At 30.3% G+C, this 18,846-nt stretch overlaps 2 protein-coding genes across 4 annotated transcripts; both read right to left on the bottom strand.

Moving 5' to 3' along the window:
• Positions 1-3,447: 3,447 nt before the first annotated feature.
• LOC111310118 (uncharacterized) lies at positions 3,448-6,166 on the bottom strand. The gene is made up of 6 exons (XM_022909263.2): positions 5,657-6,166; positions 5,211-5,339; positions 5,001-5,121; positions 4,838-4,919; positions 4,021-4,174; positions 3,448-3,915 (listed from the first exon to the last, which is right to left on the bottom strand). Exons 1-6 carry the CDS (start codon positions 5,963-5,965, stop codon positions 3,781-3,783), a joined length of 930 nt encoding a protein of 309 aa, XP_022764998.2. The 5' UTR covers positions 5,966-6,166; the 3' UTR covers positions 3,448-3,780.
• Positions 6,167-9,613: 3,447 nt separating this feature from the next.
• LOC111310117 (uncharacterized) lies at positions 9,614-14,293 on the bottom strand. Of its 3 annotated transcripts, none has more exons than XM_022909260.2 (7): positions 13,835-14,293; positions 12,101-12,812; positions 11,381-11,660; positions 11,050-11,157; positions 10,579-10,857; positions 10,261-10,404; positions 9,614-10,023 (listed from the first exon to the last, which is right to left on the bottom strand). In XM_022909260.2, exons 1-7 carry the CDS (start codon positions 14,130-14,132, stop codon positions 9,850-9,852), a joined length of 1,995 nt encoding a protein of 664 aa, XP_022764995.2. In that variant the 5' UTR covers positions 14,133-14,293; the 3' UTR covers positions 9,614-9,849. The 3 variants fall into 3 exon arrangements, with proteins under 3 accessions (XP_022764995.2, XP_022764996.2, XP_089604365.1); XM_022909261.2 differs by having other exon boundaries at positions 12,101-12,834; positions 13,835-14,182; XM_089748239.1 differs by having other exon boundaries at positions 9,636-10,023; positions 12,101-12,872; positions 13,835-14,265.
• Between the last annotated feature and the right edge of the window lie 4,553 nt (positions 14,294-18,846).

Raw genomic sequence — 18,846 nt, 5'->3', positions numbered from 1 at the left:
AATTTAAAGGTTAGGCTTTTTGGTAGGAAAATTGGTCACACACCTTTTGTGTCTATTCCATAGGAGACCTTTGAATCGTACATCGATTTTATATTAGAATTTGGCCGAGTATATAAATATTCATTTCATCTTCAACTTGTGAAATATTTTTTTATCAAACAAAACTGTAAAGTTCAGTGAATCAAAAGCGACAATACCTTAAGGAGGAAGGTCAATGTGATCTGTGGCACTCTGGAAATCCCCAATAAAAATATCTATGCAACTGCCTTCAAGCCTGATTTCAAATTATCTACTGAAATATGAGCATGGGGTGTTGGAAAACAGGAAATTATAAAAACTGTTTTAGCCTCAATTTTTTCTCTTCGGAAAAAGATTATGTGTTATAATATATAGATCCAAAAATTTATAACTAGATTTAATAAAAAAAATCATCATCAGATTTTTTTAGATGTGATTGGTCACTTAATAAATTTATTATTTTAAAGAGCTCGTAAATTTGGCTAAAAATTTTTTTTAAAAAAAGTTTTGATCTATTAATCAGAACAGGATTCAAAAGTTCAATTTTATATGAAAAAAGTTATAACACCCCACATATCTATCCAAATGATGGTATTATTTTATTTTAGATTATCTTAAGGTCTTGATTTTAATGTTGAATATTAGAAATAACTTTTAAAATTTTTCATTAATCTAGTATAATTTTTAAAATTATTTTCTCATTTCAAGAGTTTTTAAGAATTTCATTTGTTTTTTTTTTAAGAGGCTTCGTCATAAGAAAAAAGTTTAATCATTTTTTTATTTTAATTTTTTTATAGAAAATATATCTATTTATTTTACTATTTGGACCAAATTAGAAATATCTTCTCACTTAAAAATTTCTTAAATAATCATCAATTTGTAATTATTAATAATTTTATCCTCGAAATTTATTTTTTATTTTAAAAGTTTAATTTTTAAAATTTTCACCATTTAGACCAATTTAGAAAAATTTTTTATTTCTAAATTTTTCACAATTTAGCTCTATTTAGAATTTTTTTTGTTTTTATCTTTGAAAAGAAAATAATTTGACAATTATTTTTTGAAGTTTCATTTAAATTCTTCCACTATTTGAAACAAATTTAAATAAATTTCTTACATAGAGATTTCTTAGATAATTATCTATTTGAAATTTTTAAAAATCTCATCATTGAATAATTTTCAAATATTTTTCAACCAAAATTTTTTATTTGAAAAAAATAAAATTACTTTTATTAAAATTTTATCTAAATTATTCCACCATTTAGGATAAATTTAGAGAAAATTTTCACTTAAAAATTTCTTAAGAAATTTGTCATTTGAAATTTCAAATAATCTCATCATTGGATAATTAGTATTTAATTCTAAAATTTTTGTTAAATTTATTTTTTATTTTTTTTTACATTTGAAAATAAATATTAATTATTATTATTGAAATTTTATTTAAATTATTCTATTATTTGGGGTAAATTTAGAAAAATTTCTCACTTAGAAATTTTATAAAAATTTATTATTTGAAATTTTTAAAAATTTCATCATTAGATTATTATTATTTATTCTCAAAAAATTTTTATTTTGTTAAAAAAACTTTCTAATTTTTTCTAAATTTTAATTATGCAAAAATACTTTATAAATAAATAAAATAACCAAAAATAAGAACAACTCGGTTTAGCGGCTAGCAAGTTCAGTTCGACTGTAAAGAGGAAACAATCGGAAAAACTTGGCTTTATGGCTTGGTTCGACTCAAGCCAAGGATAGGGACGCGGGTCAAAGAAGTGAGTCAGTGTTCGGGTCGATCATTGATTGAAAACGCGCAAATCCTAAAGCCGTTTAACCTAAAAAACAACATCATTTGACCAGGCATATAAAAGGCTAAATTTCCTCTCTTTCCTTCAGATTTCTCTTCTTCTTCTCTCTTTCCTCTTATCTTTTCTTTCCCCATCTTTTTAGAACCTAAAAACACTGGTTGAATCTTCACCATATTCTGAAAATTCACGTCAAAATTTAGATTGAATTGTTAGAAGTTCACCGGTTTCTAAAAAACTGAATTCAAAAATTAAAAATCTTATCGAAAGCTGGGATTGTTGCAGGAAGGTCATCGAAATCTTCAAAGACTGTCGAAAAATGCAATTGAAAACTAGGATTTCCAAAAAAAAATTTCAAAAAAATTTTTCTTTTTAAACCAAAAAATCTCCAAAAATTTTCATACTCTTAAGCTGCCTTTATGTATTTCTTTGCTTTGATAATCTGTATATCTGGTTGAGTTTTTTTAGGCTTGATGCGAGTTTGTATTTATAAAGTTTTAATCTAGAAGACCCTAAACCAAAAAGGTTTTAATTTCTTTTAAATTTTAACTCTAAATTTTAAGTTCAATTCAAACTTTTCGATCCAAATCAGACTTTTCAATCCAAACTAACAAGTTTTACACACTCAATCACAATTTTTTTCCTTTTTCGTTTTTTTTTATTTTTTATTTTTATTAATAAAAATAAAATCAATTAAAACCTCAAATAAATTGAGGTGTCTACACCAAGGAGGTAACTAGTTTTCTCAGACCCCTTGATTGGTGTGGCAGGTGGAGTTTGGGCTAGCCTATACCTTCAAAAACTGATCAGGCGTTGCCCCATGTAATATGTTCATAGGCGCGGACGAGGTTGTTTAGTATGCATCAGTTACGCAAATGCCGTTAGATGAGAATGAGAAAAACGTGTAAGAGATGGTATCTCCAAAGACCTTTGGGCTCAAAACAAACCTGTCATCTGTGTCTGAACCTGCCTTGCTCACAACGATTTTGAAAGGGCTTAAGTAAGGGCCCTTTTTGAAGGCACTTGCAAAAGAGTTGGAAGCTTAATCCAAAACTTTCTAATCTCCAGGGGAGTTTAAAGATTAGTTCCTTTCCTACCTTTTCTATCAGAGGTAGCATCAGCTATAAAAAAATGATGGCAATATGTACGAGCAAAACCGGACCTTTGAAAAAGTTTGTCTCATCCTGATTTCAATTTTACCTCACCGTTGCAAATCTGTCTGTTTTCAATCTCATTATAACAAATCTCATCCTATGCCAAACATGACCTAACTTCTACGGAGGCTTAGATCCGGTTCAAGCTTGTAAAACATCGGAATTCAGAACCTAGCTGATGCAGTGATGCTTGGCAAAATCCCTGTTCATAACCTCTTCATATTTTGTCCCTCTCTCTTTCATGGCAGATCAAACTAACCTTATAGCCATACTTGCAGTTGTTCTCACTTCGTCCCTGCCCCGTTTAAGAGAAACAAATTAAAAACTTGGTACATCCGGCCAAACTTCTTAGTCATTTTCATCTCTTGCAAAATCATTTCAAGATCTCTCTTGTAACATTTGAAAATGCAATTAGGCAGTGAGAGCCGTGGCTTCTTGTACAAAATAGCATAGAAACCAAACATGATAAAGGATGTGCAAAATACAAGTAATCATTGATTGAGAAGAAATTTACAAATTTCTGAAAGATACATAAACATCCAACAGAATTGCAAGCTTATAAACAGAGTTACGCTAAGAACCAAGAATTATCAGTGGACCTAAATACATTAATGGTTTACCTAATCAAATATGAGATAGCATCACATTAACCCTTTTGCAAGTCTCTGATGGCCTTCATTGACACCTCCAGAATTCAGATGCTGTACAAAAGGTCATAAAATCCCATAACAAGATGCTGCTTAGGACAATAGAGATTGGTACAAAAAGTACCTGAGAAACTGAGGGCCTTGTCTATTATCTTTTTCCTACGCTGACCAACTAGAAGCAGGGATACCTTGCTTTTGAAACCATTCGGGCATGCGGAACCTGTCATAAAGAATAGGTCTCACATCTTTCTGCTGAGAAAGGTGCTTGAGAAGTGGAAGAAGGACATCCAGAAGCTTTTCAACATAAAACCAGAAGAGGAAGTGGTAAGTAAATGGACATGCTATATGAATAGATCTTGAATGAGGATAACAAGATTTAGATAAAGCAAATCCTGGTACCTGTGTATCATGTGGCTGCCCTGCAGAAAATGGAATGCATGGGATCCCATTTAGTGGTTGCAACAGGAAACTGAAAGGGTTATTGTCTACAAGAACAGTACGGCATAAATCCTTAGATAGGCAGGAGAGGTCTTTCACATGCTCCCGAAATTCCCTGTTTATGCCAGAAGAAAAATTTTACAAATCAAACAACAAAATCTTCAGCAGAACTAAAAAAATAATTCCCAAGAAGTTGATTGCTTAAACATCCAACAGAAAGGAAGCACAAATTTGCCCTAAACCATCTACGCCTAGCACAAAGCATGGTGGGAGTTTTAGGACACCTAAACTAAACCCTTTATATTTTAGATGGGAAATGAAATGACTTAGTAATGTTTTCCAACACTTAAATACAAAAATCTCACCAAAATTATCAAACAAAATTGAAAAGATCAATTCATTAACATAGGCACCATGCACCTTATCACTGCTTAAAACGAACTGATGAAACCCTACATAAAACTCAAGAAAAATCTCTCTATTTTTTGGAGATTCAAATTGCCTATTAATTTCATGTCATCTTACATCAAGATAAACTGGAAGAAAAGCATTTTACATATGCTGATTTGGGCCTTATGCATGGTTTTCCTGGGGAGAGGAATCCTCTATGAGTATCATGATCAAGGCCCATTTAGTAGAGGATAAGACTAGGCAGATAGGTAATAGACAATGAAATGTAAAGAACCAGTATCAGTATAATTTCACAGACTACAAATGAGAGAGAGAGAGAGTTGGCCAGAAGATCATAGAAGGAGCGTTCAGAGGAAGCAGTACTTACGTACTAATTGTAGAAGGCCTATAAAGTCGAAGACTAAATCGATTTTCTGCATCAATTCTATCAACAAGTGGTCTAGCATAGCCTGTGGTCAGCCATAAAATTCACGAGAAAATGCATGAAGAAATAAAACAATGCAGTGAACCTTGTTTAATAATGAGCAAACCTTCAAGGCCTGCGGTGAACAGCACAAGCTCAGCAAATTCACTTAGTTGATTCAAAAATTCTCGCAACCCTGGGCGCTCAAACACAGTAACGTAATTGATCTTAGCTTTTCCTTCACATTCCTTCAAGGATCAAATAACCCAAATGACCAAGTGCCTCTCTCATACAAATACCGCCATTTAAAACAGACAATCAATTATTCATTACAAACCTTGTCTGAAGATACGCATTCCAGCTCAAACCACTTCAATCCAGCATCTGTTGCTTGATTTCGAAGGGCAGGTGGAAGACTAGATGTCTCATATGCGCACACTAGAGTTTCATCCAAGTCAAGAACTACCTGCAGGAGCATGAATCAGACCAAGAAAATCGGCAAACAATGATACACCAAACAAATAAGCAAAATACTTATTACCCGCAGTGTTTTTCATGTTAAACTTTCACCTGGTTTCAACACCTTAACTTAAAGTAATCACAATCGTCATCTTTATCCCCTCAAGGGTTTATGCTTCTTTATTTTTATAAAAAAAAAAGGCAATCTTTTTTTTTTTTTTTTTAAGTAGTAAAATTAATAAAATTGCTTCGATTACCTAAGAAAAGTCATTTTTATTGCTTAATTTTTTTTTAAAAAAAATGGAAATTTGAAAACTTTCATACCGTGAGTTTTTCGATGCGGTTTTTAACGGCGAGAACAGGCGAGTCGAAAACGGCAGCGATCTCGACCGTAGCGGGAGACTCTATCTCGGTCGAGTCAACGACAGGCAAAGGCTTAAAACAGTGCGCCGGGGTCGAAGTCGTTGATGAAGAAGAAGAAGAAGAAGCAGAGGAAGAAAGCAAAGGGTATTGACCAACGGCTCTGATGATGGGAGCAAAGATCTGAAAGAAAAAAGCCAGCAAGTTCAAAAGCGCTCTCCATACTTGCATGGACCAAGGTGAGTACACCTCGGCCTGAGTCAACTCAGCCATCGAACCTCGAACGATTTGCTTAAGGATTGCAAACGTGCGCACGGGTTTACCGGAACCGGAACTGTTCGTTAAATACGGTTAGCACTTAACAGATAAAATCTTTCTTCTTCCTCTTTGGTTAAGAGTCTTTTTCTCTCTCTTCGTTAAGCAGTTTTTATCAGAGACAGAGAGAAAAAGTGAGGCTTACCCACGCGCTCAATTGCACAAATGAACGTTCTTTTCCCTTTTTATTTTTTATTTTATTTTTTAACTTTCTTGTCTAATTTTGGAGTGTACGTACTAGCGCGTAAACGTATGTTGTGCAAACAAGTTCAATGATAGGAATATTCATTTTTAATGGTTTTTTTTTTAATTTTTAATGACAATATATAGGTCATAGGCCTTGAAATTAGTCCAATTGAATCATTTTAAGTCAAATAAAATTTGAATAATTTTAATTTTAAATTATTTAAATTTGACATTCAAACTATTTAAGTTTATATCAATTTAATTTTAAATTATTAAATTTTAAAATCAAATCATTATAAATTTGAATTCCAGTTAATCGATTTTAAACTTAAATTACAGTTAAATTTTTTTGTATGAATCATTTATTGTCCGATATCAAATTTACTTAGATGATTATTGATAGAAGATTTAACTTGACTTTAATTTGATCATATATCCAATCCTCTTGATTGCTAATTATTTAACTTCAATTTTACCTTCAAAATTTTTTTATGATAATAAAAATCCCACTTTTTTATTTTTACTTACAATTTAATAAAAAAAGTAATAAAAACAATTCAGCTTGTTTGTTTACAAATTTAACAGCATAATGTTCTTGTTTAACAACACCAACTACCAAATATTAAATGAAACTTTTGCATCAAATGCATTAAATTGAAATAAATTACAATTCTCCTATTTATCCAATAAATTACCTTATCATTTAATTCGAACATGCCAAGAGTAGCTATCAAAGGTTTAATTTCTTAGATAATTTTTTTATCAAAAGAATTAAATGCTTTTTGTTGGTGCATTTATTCAAGAAAATGAAAACTTTAGAATACAATAAAGCTCAAGGTAAAAAAAAATTGTATTTTTTTTTTATAAGACAATCAAAAATATCTCAAATTTTGTTGAGTTTAATCTTTTATATTTTATTTGAGTTTAATTTTGAACATTTTTTAAAATATATTTTCAGAAATTAATATTTATATTCAAAATTTTAATTTCGAGATATTTTAAAAAAAGAACTCCTATTGATAAAAAATAATTTATTTCAATTATCTAACTATTGTGATTATTTGGCAAAAGAAAAACTATTGTAATTAATGAAAATTTGCTTGACAGTTATGAAAATTTTTTTTTTTGCATATTATTTAAATTTATTGTTTCTTTGTCGATCGATCGAGTTAAAAAAATAAAAAATGATAAATATTTTATTTCATTATTTTTATTTTTTATATTGAATAAGAAAATTGAGATAATTAAGATTTTTTATTCTAAAAAATTTCTGCAAAAATCCAATAATTAATTAAATTGTATCATAAAATTTTCTTGCAAATATTCTTTTTTGGATATTCCATTTGATCTAAAAAAAAATGGACAATTTCATTTTGTACATAATATGGGAGTGGGCTGCACGCGCTATAAGAGAAAGTGGTGGTGTTAAAGATTAGAAGACCAAATACAACGTGAAAACGAGGGCAATTTCATTGCATCGAATCAGCCAATCAGAAGAGACAACCTTCGGTTCTGTGTCTGCTAATTTTTATGGTCAGAGAGGAATCTACTGTGCTAAAGCCTATTCAGATAACCTGAACTATTATCCACGTCAGCTTTTTTCTTTTTAAAATATTTGAAATTATAAGGTAACCATTTTCATTTACATTTTTATAAAAATCTCATTTATCTCTCCAAATATTAAATTTAAGATTTTGCAATTTAAAATTTTATATTCTAACCATTGATAATCTTTTCAAAAAATAATCTAGTAATATATAAATTATTGATAAATTGTAATTTACCAAAAAAATTATATAAATTATAATAAATAAGTGTGAAAATCTAAAATTTTATCCCATCAATTTTAACAAGATTAATATAAGTGTTTCATTAATATTGCAAAAATTACAATTATTATTATTTATTAGAGAAATTTTCATTAGTAGTCTCAAGTGATATTGGTTATGATGATATTTATTTTTTTAAAAAAATTATAATTAATGCTTTTTTAAATAACAAAAATATATAAATAACATTTTAATTATTTTTAATATGTGTTTACAAACACTCATTAATTGGAATTTTTATAAAAAAAAAGTTATAATTTAAAGATAAAAAATTATAAGTATTAAAATTTAAACGTAAGATTTATTGAATTTTATATTTTAAAAATGATTAAAAATTAATTTTTAAATTTTATTAATTGAACTTTTTGTATTAAAATAAATTTGACTTCATCTAGAATGAGAAGACAAATTTCCTATGTTGCTTTATTTATTATGTAAGCAGACATTAAGAATTTAGTATCACACAAAGAAAAATGGAAGATGCTGGCAAATTAAATGATAGATTATGACAATTTTGTCAGCATCTTTTTTTTGGACATGAGGTTGTTTTTTTTGAAAATCTTGTTGCAATGCTTTGTTCTTTATAATAGTATTACAATTAAAATTGTTGTTTTTTTTTTCTTGTTCAAAATTCATGAACTTTATGTCCTAATTGACAGATTTTTCTTGTTAGAAGGTGTTAATCCAACTTGTCTACTTTGGTTTTGTTGGTCAAATTTCATCCATGAATTTGGATGTTTGAACCTTTTCCAAATTTAATAATGATTGACAGCTATTAATGTTGTCACTAACCAAGCAAATGTAGTTCTTAGATGCTTTGCTTAACCTAAAGACAAATGAATAGGGGACTTTGAACTTTCCTTGTTTTTCAGTTTTCCCCAATTAAAGATGCATTGTCAAGGACACAACTTGGTTTTGGGCTGACAAAACGAACATGTTTGAACCTTTTTGTCCACAAAGGCATGAGGACTGGAGGACTGTTAATTTTCACATGTGGCCCATCTAATGACCCGACAAATCCGTTTTCAAATGTCCGGTCCGGTCCGAATCCAAAATTGAGATAAAAAAATTAACTATTCCAACACAAAAAAAATTCAAATTCAAATTAAAAAAAAAAAAAAAACTTAAATGTTACGTCTTTCACAAAATCTATGAAAGAACTTGATTAACCGGAACCTTCATTCGGTTTAAACGGGAAAAAATCTGAACTTGAAACACTCAAAATCACTCGTATGCTACCTTTACTATTCACAACTGTTTGTTTGCGCCAAGAATGTGACAATCACAACTTCACAAAGTTATTTCTAAAGCTTTTAAGATGTTTACTGTGGATATTGAAACGAAATGCACCTTGGAACAGTTACTACGAGGCACCATTTTGGCTAGCTTAAACAACTCTTCATGAAAACTAAAGCTAACAGTCGATGAAAAGGATGCTATTGTCACTTAATGAAAAAGGAAGCGATGCATCTCTGCCATTTGCAGGCAAGTTAAACCATAATATCGCAAAGCTCTATGCGCAAGTTTCTATTATGTTAACAAATGAAAAGGAAAAGTAAGAAGTTTATGAAGCATAACATGAGATAGTCAATGGCATAAAGAATTCCAATCAATGAACTAAATGATTCTGTTGTAACTTTCTTGTCACTGGAAACAAAGGGCTTGTGTTTTACAGCCCCAACAAAGTACAGGGGGAACTGGGGAAAGAGTTTTGTACAGGAAAAAATGAGAATCAATATGAAGTGTGATCAGTGCTGTTGCTATACATGGATGTTCTAATGCATTCAGCTCATAAGATATTGCTCGAGCAATCGAAGGAGTTTTGTTTTAGTATGAGTAAGAAAGCCATGGATGTTCTAGTGCCTCCCTAGCAGTCGGACGCCTTTGAGGATTCATCTGAAGCAAATGTCTAACAAAATCGATAAACCCCAAGTCGGAAACTTGAAGATGATGTTCAAGTGAAGACTCTTCAGAGATAATGTATTCTAATTGGTTTGTCTCCTGGATAGAAAGAAAACAGCATGAGTTCATTATAAAGTTGGATACACTAACCTGTAAATTTCACAATTCATTAAAAAATTGACTGCCCTCAAATGTAGAATTGGTGTTCTTCTAGGGCTATAAATATAACAGATAGATGATAATAGTGGCGGAAATGTGGCTCCAGATTCCAGCAAATTGTGGAAAATGTTGGAAGTTTTGGCAATTTCTATCATTAAAGGGAGCCTGTAAACAAACCTCGTTTATATGGTACAGATCATATTCTTTTGTGAAATACTTGTGTGTCTCTTGCCCACTCTCCAACATCTCCAGATCAATAGGACCTAGCGTTCCAACCATCCGAGCAAGTATCGTTACAGTTGCATCATTTGGAAACAGCACCTGTAAAAGGACATAGGTACTTAAAATGAGTCACTCATGAAGTTGCTTCCAAGGAACAACTACTTAAAATTTGTAGCAAACATCAGAATTAAAGATTACAAAATGAATCAAAAAGCATTAATTTGGTTGACTTTAGATCAAGACATTGCCAAACTATGATAAACTATGACATACTTTCCCAGAACATAGCTCGGCAAGGATACATCCAAGAGACCACAGGTCAATCTTCTGGTCATATGGGAGGCCTAGGATGACTTCTGGAGCTCTATAGGAACGAGATTGAACATATAGGCATATATTGTCGGTCCGAAAGCAACTGCTTCCAAGATCAATAATCTTTATCTCACATCTTCTATAACTTTTGATTAGAATATTCTCAGGCTTTAGATCACAATGAATAATTCCCAAATCATGTAAGTAATCAAGTGCCTCCAAGCACTGACAAGTTATGACCTGTGTGAGAGAATATCAACAACCAATTATTTTGTGGCATGCTGGATATATAATTTGAACTAAACTACGAATTTATCACTTATACACAATCCCAGATAAGAGTTATAGCTCAGAAATATATAACTAACAGCAACAAAGAGAACAATGAACTAAAAGAAGATATCGGCCAAGCCGATAGCCATTTGAACAAACCTGCAACCTACTGAGTGTAAAATAAGCTTCATCACCAGATTCTTGATTGAATTTCTGAAATTCATACAAGTTTGCTTGAAGGAGTTCACATACGATGAACAGATGCTCCTGGAAAGATTTTGCATAAACCATAAAGAAATCATTAGTATTCAATATATACAAAATGGGACTTAACAAAATCAATACTAACGAAATGGTTTTTCTAGAAACTCAGATTAGTGAGATGGGTGGAAATAGCCATTTTACTAAGCAATTGAATGTTTGAAGCACAATCCACATTTTTCTGCAAAGGGATGGAGAGAATTGCTACTAATTTACTCTTCAAACATACCTGCTGATAAAAGTAGTCATAGAGACGCAGAATATGATGCTCATCTCCAGGGTCATGCTTGTTAACAAGCTTTAGAAGTTTAATTTCATCCAAACTCTGGTCAAAAAAATCTTTATCATTTTTAATGATCTTCAGGCAAACATCTATTCCCATAAGAAGATCATGAGCTTTAACAACTTTACTAGAAGCAGCTGAACCCAAGTATTCTGTTACATAATATCTTCCAGCAATGATGGTATTTAGCACAATAGGCAGGTCCTTGCTTTCTTCAAATCCAGTCCTGTAGATGGCATAATATATCTGTTATACTGTTTTCTGCACATTAACCTGCAGTGCAACATCTTCAACATCTTCAAGTTTAGGGGCAGCACGAGCTAGATAATATGACAAAATGTTCTAGCAGGCAAGTTTGCCCCGTCCATGAAGAATGAGATGGAAGACCAAATTTAGAAAATAGTATTGCTTGATTTGCACTTTATATATGTGAACTCCAGTCATATGGGCTTCATATATTAGCATTTTGAAAGAGAAAATTCAAATATATAGTTATTTGGAGATTTATCAGTTTGTGATCATTGAGAACTTGAATAGACTTAAAGTTTCCCCTGCATCTTATCAATTTTAAACAGGCTTGTTTACCAATTTGCTTAACTCTTAATACATAAAGTCTCTATTTGCTTACTTAGCATTGACAATATGAGAAATAGTATAGCAGCTGACCTGTTTTTCCTATGAATGATTCGCAAATGGAATACTTCATATTCATCCTCATTAGAGTACATCCGAACTTCATCCATAGCATCACCCTCTTCATCTGCAGCAACCTGAGATTCATTAAGTTCTCCATTGTCTTCTTCATCTTCAACTCCATAATTGAGTAACAAATCTTTCTCGGCAATCTTGTGCACCAAGTCAGAATCACCTTTAAACCCGTCAATCCAATCGTTTGAACCCCTTTTGGCAGAGTAAAGATTCTGGTTAGATTCATGTTCAGAAGCTCTATTATAATCTGCACTAATGTCTCCAGCAGCCTTTAACTGAAGATCATCCGAATCAGTTTCTTTGGAGCTCATGTAGCTCAACCTCACAGAATTTTCATCATAAAGACCTGGTCCCTCACAACTTTTGTAAAGTGGGAGTGAAAAACCATAAGCACAGTTCTTCAACTCCGGTTCAATGTCCCCTTCAAGCCCATTACATTTATCAAAATGATAATAATCCATCACTTGAATATCATTTTCCCCATTTATGCTGACCATATTAAAACGGCATGGCTTGTCCAAGTAATCAATTCCTTCTTCTGTTTGAAATCCTTTTGATTTGTTATGTTGCTTATTGGTCTCCGAAGTTGTGACAAACTTGTCCAAGTACAAGTCATTCTGAATGTTGAAATCAGGATACTCGCGTGCTGTTCCAAATTGGGACAATCTGTCTGATGAACTATCAGAATCAGCCTGAGATGCAGAATTAAGTCCATATGGATTCACAAAGTCTACAAAATGAAAAACAGTTGGACTGCTCTTATGCACTATTAACTAACACATTCACCCCCAGCAGCCAGCTAAATATCGAAAATAGGGCCAAACAAGAAATAATGATTTCAGAGTGTTTCCAAATACCTTAGAGAATTGGAACATGTAATGTTTTCCATTTTTGGTATTTTTAACGGTACAAACTCATCTATCAGTACTTGGCAGTGACTTAGAAATGTCAGTGATGAAATGCGGAAGTAGCAAACAAAATTGATGAAATTTCTTGGAGAACCTCCATAGCATAACTAAATGGCAACGAAAGGTTCATGCCTCAAACAGAATAAAGTTCACCTCTAATCACTAAAGATGAACAACCCACGCATCCGAGCGTTTGACTCAATGGATGATGCATGATCTCCCTTGCTCAAATCCTCTTCCCCAAATAAAAAAAATGAATAACCCATATGGTTTCAAGACATTTACACAATTACAAATTTTGCTCTATGAATTATGAGAATTCACAAGAAATTTAATTAACTTTTTTGATCTTATGAGAATATTAAGATTGAATTATCAGTTATTAAAAACACGAAATGAGATGAACAGGTAAACAATCCAATTCAAATTCAAACCCACTCCAGAAAAGAAAAAAAAAAGGAATAAAAGGGGAAAAGAAAAAGGCATTCATTCAACTTTATTTATTGCAATTTGCCTGTTGCTTACATCACCTAAAACTAAAAGTGACCAGAACAATCACAAAAAGTTCATGATCAAGCAAGAATCTTTCAAACAAACTCAAGCTGATCAAACACCAATTAAGTAAAGCATGTTTAAAGTAAAACCAACAGAATTTTAACTCAAAACAATCACGAAAATAGCAAAACAGAAAAAATTTAAGTAAAGTATGATTAAAACCCTTAAACCAAATACTAATTATTAAAACATCAAACAAAATTAAAAAGAAAGTTTTTCATATTATTACCTGAAGAGCAAACATCACTAATAGAAGACCTCAAGCTGACAAACTCATCACCATCTGAATCCGACCCATCACTGGACTTCACTTTCTCCTCCCCCTCCGATCGCCGGGATGTCGCCGGAATCCTAACCGGCTGCAGCATGGGGAACAATAACTTCTCAGAATCGAAAGCACCCACTTTTTCTTTTTCTTCTTCTTCATTTTTCTCCATCATATCTTCCTCAAGAGCTTTCTCAGCTTCTTTCAATCCATTTTTTCTCAAAAACTCTATCACAGCTTCCACTTCAAAGCTCAACTCCATGAACGGAAAACAACAAAAACAAGATGAAGAACAACAGTTCTCTGTCTCTCAAGTATTTTTTGACTTTGGGATGTTGTAAGTGGGAAAAGTAAGTAAATTTGGAGGGTCAAAAGTGGAAAATAACGCCAGCAAAATACCATCTTTGAGTTTCTGCATGTTCTGTTTTCTTTTTTTCTTTTTGGCTTCCCGTTGTGAAACTTTACCTGACGAGGGGTTTAAGTGGGGTTTTTCATTTTTGTTTGTGGGTCCCATTTCATGTATTGACACGTGGAGAATCAAGATCTAATCGAACCAAACACTTAATTGTCATCTTCTTATGACCACTTTGGGAGGGAATGTGGCAATTAACAAAGTACTAAGAATTGATATGAAGAATCTTTGTAATTTCTTCATAAACCCTTTTTTATTTTTATTAAATTTTATTAAAAAATTTAAAAACTAATATATATTTATTTAATAATTGAGTTTCATCAATAAATTTTAATCTAACACTTATGGATATTTTAATCTCGTTTATAAAATATAAATGTAAAATCAAATTTAGAGGAAGATTCTAGTTGATTAATAGCTTCAAAGGGCACATTATGTTATTTATTTTATTGGTGGAACCTACTTTTCATGAAATATGACCCAACTTCATGCCATGATGAAATGATGTTCTTTCTCCATGAATAATGTGACAAGCACAGCCTTTTTGTTTTTGTTTTTTTCACTTTCTAAGCTTCTTTTCCATGTGGCCAAAAAAAAAAAAAGCTGTTTTTAGTTCATTTTCCCCACTCTTTACTTACCTTTTATAATTATTGCTACCTTTCACTTTTTCTTTTGTTTTTTTGTAGGATTTTATTTGATTTTTAGATTTTGGAATATGACCCAAATAAAGCCGTTGAATCATTATAACTTTTTTTCATTGTAAAGATTAAATGAAAAAAAAAGTTAAACTTCTTCAATGTGTTGAAGAAAACCAAAATTTTAGGGTTTGGTTGAATGGCAATGCAACAATGATAACCAATTTGGTTAGAACTAAATTGTCCCTTGAAGTTTGAATAAAAGTGTTTGAATTATCAATGACACTAAATTAGACTATTTGGCCAAAATTTGCAATCTTAAAAAAAAGGTGCTAAATTATATAGTACGTGAGTTGGTCCAATATAGGAACATTATTCACTTTATGTTAATTAAATTTGATGATTCGTGCATTTATATCATATAAAATATTAAAATTCATATATTTATATTATTCACAAAAATATAAAATATTTTTTTTTGTTAAATTCATATAGAGTAATTAGTAAAATTTTAAACCATATCATTGTCGTATTTATTTTTTGAATCAAATTCGTATCATGTCACCATAACATATTTTAAATTATCAAGTCTAATGTCAATGCACACCAATATTAGATAGCTATCAAGTTGGTCAAATTTCTTTTCTAAATGATTTAATGACTAAGATCTATCTAATTTATAATAATGTGACATTAAAAGGATAACTTAAGAAAGAATAGACTATAAAATATAGTTTTAGTTCAACAAAAAATCCAACAAAAAAAACTTCTGAAGATACCTTTAACCATATTATCCATATATATAATAGTTATGGTTCAAGCAAATCTGTTATTTTTAGGTTAGGAATTTTCTCTCTTTTGTATTTGTTGGATTTCATATTAAAATAGGTATGAAACTTTTAGTATATATAATCTAATTATGGTAAAAATTTGAGTTATATAATCAAATTGTGGTAGAAACTTTTATTTTTATATATAAACTATTTTTATAAATGTTTGTACATAAAAGAAATTAAAAAAAGAAAACGAAATTTGATATGAGTTGTTAGTTTAGTGACACTGAAATCGATTTTAGAATTGAAGATTTCAAGTTGGTAATATAATCGTAACCAAAAGATTAAAAAAAAATTAAACCTTAACCCTTTTAAGAAGAGAAACAACAATTAAGTCAAACTAGGGTTGCTACTTGTTTTTCATATATTTTTTATCAGCAAAAAGGGGATAAAAATAAAACTTCTTTCATTGTATGGAAATTCTTTCATCTCATTAAATTGAAATTTTGATTAGTTTGTTGTTTACTTCTAACGATGGAACAAGGCAAAAGAGGTTAATTTTCATTGCTATAAACCATATTCTTTGTTATCATTGCCATTATTATATACAATTACTAAATGCCAATAACAATACCACAATGCTAAACATGAACTAGAGCATATTTTTGCAACATTTTTCAAAGATGGAGAAGGTAAATAATGACAAAAATTGAAGGTTTCAAAATCCCATTTCAAAATGAATATTAACAAAACTTTTAGATGTGTTTTAGGTAATGATAATTACTATATGCTTTCCAATAAAAAATTTGATGACTAAACTATCATTATTTAATAAATTACAAACATGGTTTTGCATTCAGTTCAAGACAAAGAGTCAACATTATTATTTTTTGATATATAATGTTTTTTATATTTTAAGTTACGATCGAATCATAAATTTTTAGTGTGAAGATCCGTAGTTAACTTAAAAAATATTATCTGTTTTGATTCAAACGTGTTACAATTTTCTTTTTTTACAATTTTTTTTTTTACAACAAATGCTTAATAAATTTAGATTTAAGTTTCTATTTATATATCATAACAAATTTTTAGATTCTCTTAATGTGAGATTGGGATATCACAAACTCTTTTAATAAAGCTTGATGTTTTTGTTACACAAAACCATAGAATTAGGATTACACCTAATATTGGGAGCCATGTAACACTTAACTCCCCAAAGATTCTAAAGGTGACTCCCACTATAGTATTTAGCTCTCGTCCGATTAATAACTGCTTTGATATTATATATAGAAACCCACATTAAACCTATAAAGTATTATCCGCTTTGATCTAAAAATCTAACAATTTTATACTACAAAAAATACCTTATAAGTTTGAATTTAAGGTATTACTTATATATCATAACAAATTTTCATAATTTTTCGATATGAGATTAACGTATCACATCAAGTCTTGAAGTCAATTTTTATAATACTGAGTTAATAGTTCATTGATTTTAATAGCTACTTAAGATGTAAATAATGTAACCAAGCAAACAATAAAACTAAATACAACCTACCTAAGAAAATTAATGTATGCAAGAAGAGTTGGGAAAGAAAAAGTTCAAGAAGCAAAGCACGGATGCTTTAATTAGCCAACATGACCCTATCTTTCATATGAAGTTTTTTTTTTCCATTTTTCATTATTTTATTTAACTTATACATTGTTTATAATTTAAAATTTAGTTTTTGAATATAATATCACATGAGGATGGTGCAACTTGAATCTTCTTTTTACAAAAAGAAAAAGAGCTTTTAGGTTGATTGTGATTTGGGTCGGTAGGTATGACTAATTCATGGATGAAATGATCCAATTGATCATGGACTTCATAAAAATGAAATAATTTTGGGTTGATTGTCATTTGAGCTACCAACTATTCAAAGGGTGACAAAAAAAAAAAAACAATTATTCAAAAAATTAATAATCTTGATCTTCAATGTGGACCCAAACTTGAATAAAATGAAAACATTTTGGGCTGATTCTTGATTTGTAATTTTGGCTGACAACCATCCAAATGCTTCTTGGATGCTATGGCACAACTTTGATCTAGAAACGTTGCCTATTGGCATCCATGGATTAATCATGGACGTGGTTATGGGCTATAGGGTCAAAAGGAGGCCTCCCTTTGGTATCCGAGAAACATGGCAGCCAAAATAAAAAATAAAAAAAATATATTAGTATTTTGATGAAGAATTCATTTGAGAGTTCGATTGAAAGTTGTTTAAATATTAAAGATGTGTTTTATGATTGAATCTTTTAGGATCTTAAGTTAAAATTTAATTGTTAGGATGAGTTAAGCTTTGATAAATGCAAATTTTTGAAGTAATAGTAGTATATATAGTATTATATACCATAATATTTTTGTTTAATAATAGAAATACTAGATTTTTTATGAGAAATTTAAACTTTCAATTATAATTGTATAAAGGGAGCAAAGCTAGTTATAGAGGACTCAATTATTTGGTTTTTTTTTTTTCACTCTTTTCTTTTGATAAGAAAGTTGCAAAAAATTTATTTTGAAGTTGGAAATTTCAATCTAAATGTTGTAAAAAGTTACTATTATTGCATTATTATTATTATTATTTACAATTGACAATCGTTCGTGGCCATGGATTTCATACCTGCCTTCTTATATTTGTCTCAACCTTAGCTCTTGGAACATAATCTTTAGAACTTGACAATTATGAACCCAAACGTCCTTATCCCATAAGATATTGTCTATGATCTTTTGCACTATCTTGTGAATAAATTATTCACTTCCAAGCCAGAAAATGATGGCCTAGGGTTCATCTACCTAAGATTTCTAGTCCAATTGTTGTGAACCTCCAAATAGTAGTTTATATATATATATATATATATATATTCATAGATATTTATTATTTGGACAAACTCTTTTCACTTAATATAGCAATTTTCATTGTGAAATCCAATTGCAACATTAAAGTATGCTTTCTCGCAAAAAGGTGAAAAAAAAATTGAATCATTGAATGTATTCAATTAGAAAACCAATATATATATATATATATATATATATATATATATATATAGGGAACTCAAATTGGATCAAAGACTGCAAATTAAAAGTTTTATTCAATTGATTCAATTATAAATAGAATT

This window comes from Durio zibethinus, chromosome 19, assembly GCF_047325235.1.
Source record: "Durio zibethinus cultivar Kanyao isolate XHJ-2024 chromosome 19, ASM4732523v1, whole genome shotgun sequence".
NCBI lineage: Eukaryota > Viridiplantae > Streptophyta > Magnoliopsida > Malvales > Malvaceae > Durio > Durio zibethinus.
This window is presented reverse-complemented; position numbering and strand designations above follow the sequence as displayed.

What these genes read in the sequence shown, in the direction of transcription:
- LOC111310118 (XM_022909263.2), bottom strand. Translation starts at nt 5,965, where the DNA reads ATGGCTGAGTTGACTCAGGCCGAGGTGTACTCACCTTGGTCCATGCAA. An exon ending in GTTCACCGCAGGCCTTGAAG is followed by an intron (nt 4,920 to 5,000) that starts GTTTGCTCATTA and finishes GGCTGACCACAG; the next exon opens with GCTATGCTAGACCACTTGTT. An exon ending in GGCAGCCACATGATACACAG is followed by an intron (nt 3,916 to 4,020) that starts GTACCAGGATTT and finishes TATGTTGAAAAG; the next exon opens with CTTCTGGATGTCCTTCTTCC.
- LOC111310117 (XM_089748239.1), bottom strand. Translation starts at nt 14,132, where the DNA reads ATGGAGTTGAGCTTTGAAGTGGAAGCTGTGATAGAGTTTTTGAGAAAA. An exon ending in TAGTGATGTTTGCTCTTCAG is followed by an intron (nt 12,873 to 13,834) that starts GTAATAATATGA and finishes TTCATTTTGTAG; the next exon opens with ACTTTGTGAATCCATATGGA. An exon ending in ATCATTCATAGGAAAAACAG is followed by an intron (nt 11,661 to 12,100) that starts GTCAGCTGCTAT and finishes TGCCATCTACAG; the next exon opens with GACTGGATTTGAAGAAAGCA.